This window comes from Python bivittatus, unplaced genomic scaffold (genome assembly GCF_059951505.1).
Source record: "Python bivittatus isolate LINGU-HERP-01145 unplaced genomic scaffold, Pbiv_v1 ctg000410_np1212, whole genome shotgun sequence".
In the NCBI taxonomy this organism is placed as follows: Eukaryota; Metazoa; Chordata; class Lepidosauria; order Squamata; family Pythonidae; genus Python; species Python bivittatus.
Window position 1 is genome coordinate 437,582 of NW_028277067.1, and position 12,446 is coordinate 450,027.

Consider the following 12,446-nt stretch of genomic DNA (forward strand, 5'->3'; position numbering starts at 1 on the left):
TACAAGAAAATATTCTATTTTACCAGCACTGTACATCATATATAGTGCCAATTTGAGTCACTGAAGAATGTTTCTGAAAGCAGGTTTTTCATACTGTGAGATTGTGAAAGAAAATTTTGAGATAATAACAAAAGCCAATTTGGCCACTGATCATCTTCACAACTCCCCAGAATGGTAACATCTATCGCTGTGCTCAGTCAAGACCACTCCATAGTTTCAAAGATCACTATCATCCTTGCATTTCAGTGATCCTGAAAAAAAATCCCTTTTATCTGTCATCACTGTGAACAAATAGACACCAGCATTCTTATGATAAACAAGTGCTTGCTGGGTTACCTCTAAAGCAGGACATCTTGAGAAAAATGAGCCAAATCCTTCCTCCACCTCCACAATTTTAACTTGCACCATTGTTCTCAGCCTGGCAGATTTGCTCCTGGAAAGATTTGCTCTTCTGTCCCACACACTCATTTTTCTCTTAACTGTAAAATTTCACACTCTTGCTTTTTAGAGGTAGGATTGATAAACCACATACATCTGATTTAGTCCCAGGAATGTCGCAAAGCTTCAAAGGGAGCAGTGAATTTTTTTTTAAAGAAGATATTATTTACTTGAGAAAAAAAAATCAGAACCAGTAAGTAAAAGCTTTGGAGTCATCTAATAAAAGGTTCTTATTCAGGTTAAATATTTTTAAGCTATTCATAGACATCTAAAATACACAAAGAAGTATGACTTTTACAAGAGTTTAAAGAAATGTCCAGGTGTTACAAGGGAACTGCTGATTTTCCACTTCCCACCTTAAAGTTTGGCTGCCCTGCCCCATAAGGGACACAGGTTGGGGTACAAAGTTCTTCCTTCGCAGGACCCTTGCCTGTTTGAGTTGCAGATTTACCTTCTAAGATATCCAGATAACTAGCTTTGATGGAAAACTGTAACTACACAAGAAAAGGAAGACGCAACCAGTTCATGTTTGAACCCTGGTCTTGTTGATGAGGTGTAGAAGGGGAGGGTGGGAATATCTTTTGCCTGTGAAAAAGCAATGCTAGGAAAGGTCAAACTTTGGAGCTGTAAGTGCAAAGGGTTATGCATAGATGGAGGAGAACTATGATCAGCGGTCAGGGGTGAGAGTAGGTGCTGAAACAACACTTAGAGGGCCACAGACTCTGCTTCTTCACACAGTGTGTTTGCAAATAATGTGGAGAAGGCTGTTCTCTTGAGCAGTGTTTCTCAAACTTGGCAACTTTAAAATGTGTGGACTTCAACTCCCAGAATTCCCCAGCCATCACTGGCTGGGGAACTCTGGGAGCTGAAGTCCACACATCTTCAAGTTGTCAAGTTTGAGAAACACTGATCTAGTTTGAGGAATGCAAAAACAAAATTAATATGGAACAGAGCTTTACAATCAGGCACACATGACTTCTACTGGGCACAGGGAACTCTGAATTTGAGTATCAGATTGTCAAATGCACAAAAACCAATCTAGACATCACTTGTGAAAATGACTACAAAGTCTGATAAGAATCATGTTACCAAGAGTAGGAAGCTGAATCAAAATGGAGAAACCTATGAGGAAAAATGGGTTAACTGACTTGGAGCTGATACTACTGGGGGTATATGGAAACGGGCAATGTATATATTTGTTTTTTAAAACAGTGTGGGAATATAGTAATTATTTTGACTGGATAATATTTAACCATTTTTTTCAAAGCCATTTGGGGAATCCTGACTGAAAACTGAGGCATACTTCTCAAAATATAATAAAACTAAGCATTGCCTTAATACATTGATAAGGTCTAAGTTCTTATAATGTTTAATTTTTAAATTTCAGGTTGGAATTTTGCAACTTTTTCAACTTTACAATTTTGTGGGAAATTTGATTAAGAATTTGGAATAAAGAAGGTATATGCAGCAGGCTGCAACCCCTTCCACCCCCAAGAAGAGAGGGTGGGCCATTGTAAAATGTGTTTGGAAGACTTTTAGTCCACCGTACGCTCGATCGTGGACTTACACTCCATCGCTTGTCTTTCTCAAGGCCAGTCCTTCTACGGCTTAGCATTTCCTTCTCTTGATCGATGTGGTCACATTGCCAATGAATGAAAACTAACAGCAAATGAGATTGCTACAAATGTTAAAATTGTTAGGGAAAGTGAGCGGGAGTGAACAAGTACAGTGTTAACTACAATTCATTCCATTTGCAAACTGTGACAATCAGCATAATAACCTAATAAAAGTACCAGTAAAATTAAATTCATTTTTGTTATAGCAGGCAAATGTTTGTTTGTTTGTTTGTTTGTTTTGGGCTACCAACTGAAGCAAGTCCAGGATGTTTTAGAAAGCCCAACACTAATACAAAATTTTGAGTCACATCAGATTTGTTTTCAGAAGGTAAAAGCAGCTATTTTTAATGCCACCTGATTCAACAAAGGGACCCACTTGTTTTGTAAAATCTATACAGTTACTATTATTACTATAAAAATTACTATGGCTGAGAGCAAATTAAAGCAGGCAGGGTTTGGATATGTTAGCAGATAACTTGCTGTCGCCCTCCCAAAATTTGCTGTGATTTATTCTGGATTTAATCAGTCAGCATTCTGAAACAAAGCTTGTTTTCAAAACAAAGGTTTAGTCCACAAACTTGAGCATAAAGATTGGTTCTCCTGAGCATATGCAGAGTGAATTTTCTTTGATGCTAAATAACAGTTGGCCTCATAGGAACAGGAGACAGGGCTTCCAGCAGCTGTAACTTTCCTGCAGCTTCGAGTGCTGGCGTGTGCTCCTTTAAATTTCCAGTCCATCTTTCATCGGCTTTGTTCTGCATGCTTCAGGGCCCATTAGCAAATGTGACATGAGCTGTGTCTCTTCCCTTGGCAGTGCCTATTTGGTGAGTTAGAACAGAGCAGGCCATTCAGCTCCATGCCTCCCTCATTCTTCCTCTTATCGTGGAAGAGAAACAATTTGACCTCAGGGGAACAAAAATTAATCCCAGCCACAGTTGCTATTTTGTGTAAATACAGTTTAGTGAATTAAACAAACCAGGAAGAGTTTTCATGATAAAGCCTCTTGTTGCCAGCCTTCATGCCAAAAGGCCCGCTCTCCAGATCGGACACCCTCAGGGATTAGCTCAGGCCACTCACCTGCTTGTTGGGAGCCAGTAATAACTGTAAGTCACAAGTAAGGCTGGCAAACACCTGGAACTGGATGCTTTGGGAAACAAACAGCACCTGCCCCCACGGCCCATTTGATGCTCTTAAGCCCCAAGTACGAGTGGACTGGGCACCTTGGTGTACATTTGAGCTATATACGTGCGTCATTCCTTCCCATGGAGTTTGATTCGAGTGAGTTAAAATAACACTGGATAACAGAGGTCGATATTGCTTGGTTTGTTTGCCTCAGTATCAGGAAGCCCAATGACTGGGTGCCGCTGCTTAGGATCAACTGCAAACCAGGATGTGAAACCATGAATAGAAATGGGTTTGCAAATCCTGGTTTGGAGTCATCCTGGTAAATCCAGGATTAAGTGGAATTTGCACTAAGAAAGCCATGGCTAAATAAATCAATGACAATAAAATAGATCCCTTGCTTTCCCCATCATTCTGCTGCATGGTGGGAAGTGGTTTGGGTGGTCTACCCATCCCTTTAAGGAATGGAGGTTTGGGGAAGGTAAGCTTCCTCAATGTGTACACACACAGGTGCGTGCACACAGTCCTTGTTTTACCCTCACATTCTCCCTCTAGGCCAGTGTTTTTCAGCCTTAGCAACTTTAAGATGAGTGGGCCTCAACTCCCAGAATTCCCCAGCCAGCATGGCTGGCTGGGGAATTCTGGGAGTTGAAGCTCACTCATCTTAAAGTTGCTAAGGTTGAGAAACACTGTTCTAGCCAGAAAAAGGAGAACAATTCTCCAGACAGGAGGAGGTTAAGAATAATTGTTCCTGCAAGAAGAAAGGGACTTCGTGAGGGAGAGGGAGCAACCACTTCCCAGCTCCACCAACACAAACTGCTTTTGGGAGAAACAGGGAGGCCATGGGAAGGGGCCTCAATAGCTTTGTTATCTTTCAGCTTTATGAATTAAATTACTTGGATGAATTAAATCAAAAGATCTACATATGGGATCTTAACATGGATTAAAAACAACAAACTCCAGCTGATGCATTAGAACCAGTATGTCGTAATGGTTAGGGTGCTTACTAGGATCGTCTTTGTGCATGTGTCTTTGAATCAGTTTTTGACTCCTGGTGACTGCCTGGACAAGTCCCTGCAGTTTTCCTGGCAAAATTTCAGAAGTGGTTTGCCACTGCCTCCTTCCTACAGCTGAGAGAGAGTGACTGGCCCAAGGTCACCTGGCTGGCTTTGTGACTAAGGCGGAACTAGAACTCATAGCCTCCCAGTTCCTAGCTTGATGCCTTAACCACTTAACCAAACTGGCTCTGTCACTAGGACAGGGGAGATGGAAATTCAAATCCCTGCTCAGTTATGAAGCTCGCTTGATGACATAGGTCAGCACCTCAGCCTAACCAGCCTTACACTCATCAGGATAAAACCAGAGAAGGAAGAATACATATGCTATCTTAAGCTCCTAAAGAAAGGATCAAAATGAAATGAAATGAATGAATTGGGCATTTCTCAAATGTGTGTCAAAGGGTTTGCCTCCCAAGCTTCAGGATGGGTACTCAGTCATGCTTAATTTCCCAGACCAAAAAATAAAAAATAAAATAAAAATCAAATATTGATATCAAGTGTACTTGGAAGTTACATTCCTTGTTCTTGTTCTTCTACCAGATATTGGTTGTTGGGCATTGCTTTCCTTCAGACTTGAGAGAAAAGCATTTTTTCCTCCTTTTTATTATTTTTTCATGCCTTCTATGAACTCTGACTCTTAAAAGAACTCTAATGTTATCGTAACTGTAGTCAACCTATTCCAATAAAACACGATTTGTTTTAGTCAGGATTTGAATAAGCCACAGTAGCTGCCTTTACACATTATACTAACCTATAAATCTTGGTTTACAAACCACAATGGCTAGATTCACACCCTACATGTCCAGTCCAAACAAACCACATTATGGTTTAGTGGAATATGTGAACTCATAACTAATACAGCAAGCAAATGCATATCATGCAACTAAGAAAAGCATGACAGGAATTGGCGTGTAGACTATACAGCAGAAATGTTCTCATTTTTGTATTGTCTAAAAGTAGGTCATCCATAAGCAAAGATGATTCCATTCTCTAAGAATATCATCAAGATGGGCTTACTTGTTCTCAATTTCCTCACTTCTGGGGTCTAAAAAAAATAAACAGTTAAAATCTCATAAAAAACAACAGTATAATTAATTTACACTGCCATTCCCATAATCCCATATTTATATTACCAGTTTACAGGGATACTCCATAGCAAACAATTAGTAGTGGTGATAATAAGAACTTCTGATTAAAAGGACAAGGAATTTACCATTCAGGCAGAAAAAGAATCCCCCAAATATTAGCATTTAGTATTTTTGTTGTTGTTTTGCCTCCTGTGAAATCTCCTGGCCTGCTGTTTCACTGAACATGTGTTTTTTTGGTTCCTATGGAAAAACTGTCCTTTCTACCACTTTTTCCTATGCCAGTAGTAGCCAGTCTTCTTCTATCAGTGTTCCCACTTGTTAACCTATTCCACTCCTTTTGGGTTCTTCTGTCCTGCCAAATCCCGGTGGCTTCTCTCTGCCCTCACAAAGCTTGGGATGTTCCCAGAATGAAGTAGACCGTTACACGATCATGTCTTCTTATGCTCCATAACTTTATCAAGGTCATGGGTTGGGTCAGTACCTAGTTAAGCTAGAAATGAGGGCTGAGCATATGGCTAAATTAAATGTGACCCTTCACACAGTTGAGGATTCTCTGAATGACTCTGCTTGTTTTTAAAATAAATCATAGGTGCAGGGCCCTGAAAATCCACAGGGTGGGGAGGAGAGAAATTCAGTCCCAATCCAGGCTGATGACCCCTCTGATTTGCACCAATGGTATATTTCTTTTTAGTACAAATAGCAGAAATGGTTCAATACCTCCTTATTTCTATGCTAGTCTGAAAGCACTTTAAAAAAATTGCTAATAATCTTTTTTTTTTAACAAAATATTTAGTTTTCAGTCTTTCTAACTAAATCAACAAAGTAAATTTCAGAATGTAGTGTGCCACCAAGAGAGGAAAGTGGTCACTGAAACAGTCATATAGAATTAAGCAAATACTAATTATAAATGATAGATTGTATAACCATCTTAAAACATTTACTGAAGAGTATCCACTGAGCATCATACTACTAAAAATGCCCACATTTTCAAAAACTTGGAAAGAGTAACAAGACAAAGCATTTCTTTGAAAAACATATGATCAGTTACAGCACTCTCAGTGAGAAGGGGTGGGGGCTTATGGGTTGCAATGCATTCTTTGGTCCTGTGCCTCCAATGCTCTCTCCTTTTGCACGCAGCTACAGCACAAATGCCTGAAGCAAGCCAAACCAGGTACCACTAGGACTGGTTAAAAAATCACTATGGAAAATGAAAAAAAAGTCTTCATTATCCAATTGACCTGATGCCACATAGGTGATTTATGGAATTAGTTCATCTAAGTGTAATCTAGGATGTATTGCTAGGGTAGACTTTTCAACATTAGAAGTTCAATGGGAACTACTTTAATGGGGGGTTTCCAGGGGGCTGTGGGTCAGGAGGAAATACAATCTCTCTCTGTACACTTTTTGCATCCTGCATATATTTCTCTCAGGATGACACTTCTGGGCTGGCTCTTGATGCAGGGAACAGCAAACCACAAAGAATTACATATAATAAACATGTCACTAGCCAAGGTGCCACAAGTTTCCATTCAGTTTTAAGGAGTTTACTCTTCCAATTCTATGTGTACATAGGATTGCTACCTAATGACACAATGCCAGAATTTCATTTAAAACAAAAACAAAAACTTTTGGTATGACTTTGAGCAAACCGTTATAATTCAGCCTCAGATTTCATTTGTTGAGGAATAGTGCCTGACTCTCCTTGGTGGATGAAAACTAACAATATTATATTGCTAAACGGCAAAAGGATAAAGCCTGTTGGCAGCCATTACTAAAAAGAAATTTTTGAGTGGAGGGAGGCATCTGGAAACCCTGTCCCATCGACCGCTATATGGGACAGCGGTGGCTGCAGGTGCCTCTGCACATATTTTTAGGTTTGGCATCAGCAGCAATGAAAATAGATTGGTAACCAGCAAACTCAAATCATGTTGTAAAAACCAAACATTTTGAGTCATTCAACTTTATGTGGCCTCACCAGAAAGTCAAGGCATGGTAGAGAATACAGAAATCACCTCTGTCCACAAACCTTTACCTTGTCAACTCCCATAAAACTAGGAAAATATGAACGCAATGACGTTCACAACACAGTTGGCCTTCCTTGACGCACTTGAGATTTTAAGAGCCTTTTTCACAGAGAGGCGTCTTATCCAAAGCAAAAGTAGCACATTTCCCATCCCTCCCACCCATTAAAAAACAACCACAACAGCGCGACACCCCAGTGCCTGAGCCGGGTGCCACACACCTGCCCTCTTCGAACACACAACTAACTGAGCAGAAAGAAGCCGCCGGCAAGGGTCGCGCCTCCAGCGCTCTGGGGTGGGCGTGTCGTGTCGTTGCGGTGCAGCGTGGCTACCTTGGGAAGGAGGTCTGGGTAAGGAAGAGGTGGGAGGCGAGCAGAACATGACAGGTTAGTTAGAAGAGGGGAGGAGAAAATCGCCGCCGCCGCCGCCGCAGCAGCAGCCGGTCAGGCCTGGAAGGGGCGGTGCCGCCGCCGAGCGCACGTAGCGGCTGCTTGGCCGCCGGCTTAGTAAGCAAGCAATCGCGGTCCGATACGGTGTCTCTTCTTGCCCGGCTGTCCGATGCTAATGCTGCGGGCACCACATCCGGGCCACGGCGCCGGAGCGCTCATTCCCCAGCCCGATCCGGTGGACCTAGCTAGCTGCGGCATGGGTGAAGAGGCTGGCCAGGCTGAGAGTCCTCGGACGCGGAGAGCCTCCGGCCGCCGCGAATCAGCCTACAAGATCAGCCGTCGGAGTTCGTCCGAGCTTGGATTAAGGAGCTTCGACAGCAAAGACAGTGCCCCGGCTGTAGCCCCAGCTCCTGGTCCCGTGGATCTGGAGGTGATGGGGCCGCCCGCTGCAGCTTCAGAGAGTTCTCAGTCTCCGGGTCTCCACGTCGCTTCAGCCACGGGATCCGCGGGCAGCGAGAGTCCTCCCGAGGCCATCCCGTCGCACCCTCTGCTCTCTCCCGCGGAGAGCCGGCACGATCGCGAACACTGGGAACAAGAGGAGAACGAAGAGGCTGAGACCCGGGCCGTGGCCACGTCCCCGGACGGTCGCTTTCTCAAGTTTGACATCGAGATTGGACGCGGCTCCTTCAAGACTGTCTACAAAGGGCTAGACACGGAGACCACTGTCGAGGTGGCTTGGTGCGAGCTGCAGGTTGGTAAACTGGGGGTCCTGCGGCGCGCGCGGCCACGTTTTCTGACGAGCCGGAGGTCCCGAGGACTTAGATAGATAAAAAGTAGTGCGGTAGGCTGAGACCCCTGGAAATGGATTGGTTTGCAGCAGAGCGGTTTCGTCGGGGAATATGGTGCGTGGGGCTAAGGAAAAAGAGTGCCACTGATCGCGCGTCGAGAGTATTTCCTGCAGGGACTGCAGCGAAGGGAGACGAAGGGAATGCTGTCTAGGGAAGTATGGGGAGACAGTTTTTCCCACAAATTGGAATGGGAGGAATCCTAGACTTATAGGGTTGGAAGGGACCTTGGAGGAGGGCAGTGCTGAATCCCTTTTCCTTGGTGAATATGGATTCAGTCTCTACAGTCTGGTATTGTAGCACCATTGTATTAAAAAAAAATTCAAATGACAGTCATTTTACTGAGTTCTGGTTTGATCAAAGTCTGAAGCATTTACATCCTTGTTTTTTCCATGAAGTATTTGCAGATCATGTATTTGACTACTGCACCTAACACATTCATTTTTCTGTCACTTCTAAGTCTGGTACTTCTGGTTCTTCAATATATATTCTTATTAGCTCTTTCACAAGCTCAAACAGGGGCAGGTTCCTTCAATTTTCTCCCATTTTCAAGGAAAAGGTGCATTGAAAATGTAGTTGTGTTTAGTAGTAGTGAAAAATTAATCTTTAGGTCAGTCTTGAAAACCTTAAACCAAGACAGAATCAAAATGAAATAATTTTGTTAGATAGATAACAATGCTGCCTCTGACATATTGTTATCTAAAGGAGTGTTTGGAGAATTAGGGAAGATGAATAGATGATCCATTTGGGAAACAGAAGAAACTTTCTGAGACATAAATGGGAATAAAGGTGGGAGCTACGTACAATTGAACCAAGAGGGGGTGGTGATGGAGTATCTGTAGTACTGTCTTGAAGATGACAGTAGGTAGGCCTGTTTGGCTAGATCTGAGTAAGGTAAGGAAGGAAGACCCCAACTTCACATCTGAGAATTATTTGTTGAACTTTGTTATGTATCCTGGAAGAAAAGTATCAGTGAGCACACTCCCGCAGTACCGTTGTTACTACTGTATTATTTTTGTGGCTAGTTCAGCCATTGTTGCTGGGTTGGAGTTGTCTTAAAATAATCTGTTTAAGACTATTTTTGTCTTAAAAAATAGTATATATGTAAGTCTTGTTTTACATATATCATTATTTCTTTATTTGTTCAATCATTCGCTTTTATAAAGCTGTTTCTCCCAAAGGAGCCCATGAGTACAATAAAAACAACAAACAATACAAATGCCATGCTAAAAGTAAACTAAGATAGAAAAATTAAAACAGCATTCTATTTTTTTTTTAAAAGCCCCCAAATTTCCTGGAGAAATTGTTATCCTATAAATGCTGATGCATAAAAATATAATGATATAGTGAATATAGGTAATGTTTTAATTATACAGATCTTTGAACATAAATACTTTAAAGGGTTGATGTTTTGAACAACATTTCCCAGAATTCCTATCCATTGGCCATGCTGGCTGGATTTGATAGGAGCTGTAATCCAAACAACATGAAGAATATTAGGTAATTTATCTCTAAAAGAAAAAAAAATGATATGATGAGGAGCCATCTTTGCCATCTCCCTCCAGGTATGAGGAAGAGGCAGAGGAGTGATGTAGTCAAAATCAAAAGGACCCACAACTTGTGTCCAGCTGTAGAAGTATGTACCTGGAAGTCTGACTTGGAGACTTCCTTCTTCAATCTCAGATACAAGGTTTATTTTTCAGTATTGAGGGAATGATCTTCAGTCTGGACTCATGCGGTCACATTTTTTCAGAACTTAGCCTGGGTTTCCACCCAGATTCCAAGAGTGATGCCTGTCTGACACAAACTGATCTTTCTTTGAGTATGACTTCCAGTAACTCCTGCAGGATGAATTGGAGTAAAAGTATTTATTGGCAAAACTGTCTTTCCCCATGGATTGCCATAGATGGGCAGTATAAAAAGGTGGCAATTACCCCTGCTTTGCCACAACATCAAGGTTAGTTTTTAGTCTCTAGGACTTGGCATGATAGGGTCAGGGAAAGTGCTGGGCTGGCAGCTGTTTTTCTTCTTGCTTTGTTGCCAGAGGGATTAATTCATCAGAGTTCAATGTGACTGCTTGGCAAGTTATGTGCCATAAAGGTATGGAAACAAACATATCCCCATAAGTATCTGGATGTAAATGTTCATGGGTGCATTTATGGCTGGGACGTATATGAGAATGGGGGCAGCTTGTTTTATGTGTTCTAAGAATAGTAAAAAATGCTTCACATTTTAGAAAAATAATTAAGAGAATGTGATAAAAATGTTTTTCTGAGGATAGGTAGTAGTAGAAGATCTTAGAGAGAAAGTCTTAGAACGAGAGAGGGCCAAAGTACTTACTTTTTCAGGCACTAGACCAGCTCTTTAAAGGACTTTGTCTAATTTTTGTTACCATAGTTTAAAACAACATTTTACTTGATTAAGTGTTCTTGGAAAGCTTCCGTACTTAGCACTATAAGTGATGTAAACAGAGTGTTTTTTTTTAAACGTAATTTCTATGTTCTATCCATAAAGTCCAACACAGGAATTCAATTAAATATTATGTCTTCCATATTTTAGTTTTCAGGGTGTTCTCCAAGGTCAGATTATTATTTAAAACAGATTTATCCACTAGTTTGGGTAATAAACTCCAGTAGCAAATCCCAGTTAGGTTTACTACAACTTCCATCATCTACAGCCAGCAGTGGTTATACTGAATGGCAGTGGCTGTAGTCCATCAAGTCTAGACAGCCACCAGGATAAGAAAGATTGATGTGGCTAATTGGATAAGAGAACTGCAACTAAAGAACAAACAAGTACAAATTTAAAAGTCAGCCTTTACCTCTCTCTCTTCCCTTCTGCTGCCTTCTGACTTCTTAGCAAACATTCTTCTAGCCCCCAAATTCTTGCCTGCCCAATTCTTGGCAAGCAAATATAACTTTCACTGAGAAGAGTTCCTCTTATATCACCCTCAATGTTCTTTTATGTCTTCTTCAGCCCCATGTTCTGTCTTCCCTTCAGACTTCTCTCTCCAGTTATGGTTCCTCAGGTCCCTGCTCCTTAGCTTAGGCACTTTGGGCACCTTTCCCATTTTCTCTTTGCTCGCTAGAATGCATTATTGCTCCACTGCTCCGTATTCAGTCTTTCTGTCTGCTTAAGAACATTTCACTGTTCTTGCTTTCCAAAAGAACACAACCTCTCCTGTTTCTTCTTTCTGTGACTTTTTCCTTCTCTAGAAAAAGCTGTAATACACACACACACACACACACACACATGCTTCTTCTCTTGTTGTGTCCTGAAGGGGGTTAAGTGTTTGTGAGCATTCTGTTCCCCAAAAGTTCACCCAGTGGGCAATGATGGGTATTAATGTTTTTGTGGTCTCAACCAGCATTGCTATAAGTAGCTCTCGGCATAAGGACTCTTTGTCAGCATCCTCCACTTTTAAGTGTCTGGAAAATTACACTGTATCTAGGAATTTTATTTCAACATTCAATCCATTATTGTGGAATCAGATATGGAATATCAGAGAGAAAGATCTGTGCAGTACTCTCAGGTTGAGAATGTAGGAAATTACACTCAGTGGGCAAAATTTTTATTTTACAGTGAATCTGTCTTTATGCATAGCCTACATGGTGAGATAATGATTCTTTCTTTGGGTGAAGACCTCAGTATTTCTAAACTATTTGGCTGAGGACAAGAGGAAATTGGGTAAGATATGCCAGAATGAAACATGTTGCATAGTCAAACAAAAAATGAACATGACTGGTCACACGATAGGTTGTGTCACTGGGCTATGGTTAAACCTATTATTCTTAGAAGGCATTCATTCCTTAGGTTACTGGGTTTAACTAAGACTAAATTCTGTACTTGCCTTTGAATATTAACTTGCA

The 12,446-nt window shown here is 41.4% G+C and overlaps 1 protein-coding gene across 1 annotated transcript in view; it reads left to right on the plus strand.

The window, feature by feature from the left end:
- Nucleotides 1–7,659: 7,659 nt before the first annotated feature.
- The window catches only part of WNK4 (WNK lysine deficient protein kinase 4), a 37,173-nt gene continuing 32,386 nt past the window's right edge, over nt 7,660–12,446 (plus strand). The window contains exon 1 of the mRNA XM_088143315.1: nt 7,660–8,483. Coding sequence (XP_087999441.1) covers nt 7,902–8,483 — 582 coding nt within the window. The 5' untranslated portion in view covers nt 7,660–7,901. The remainder of the gene's footprint in view (nt 8,484–12,446) is intronic.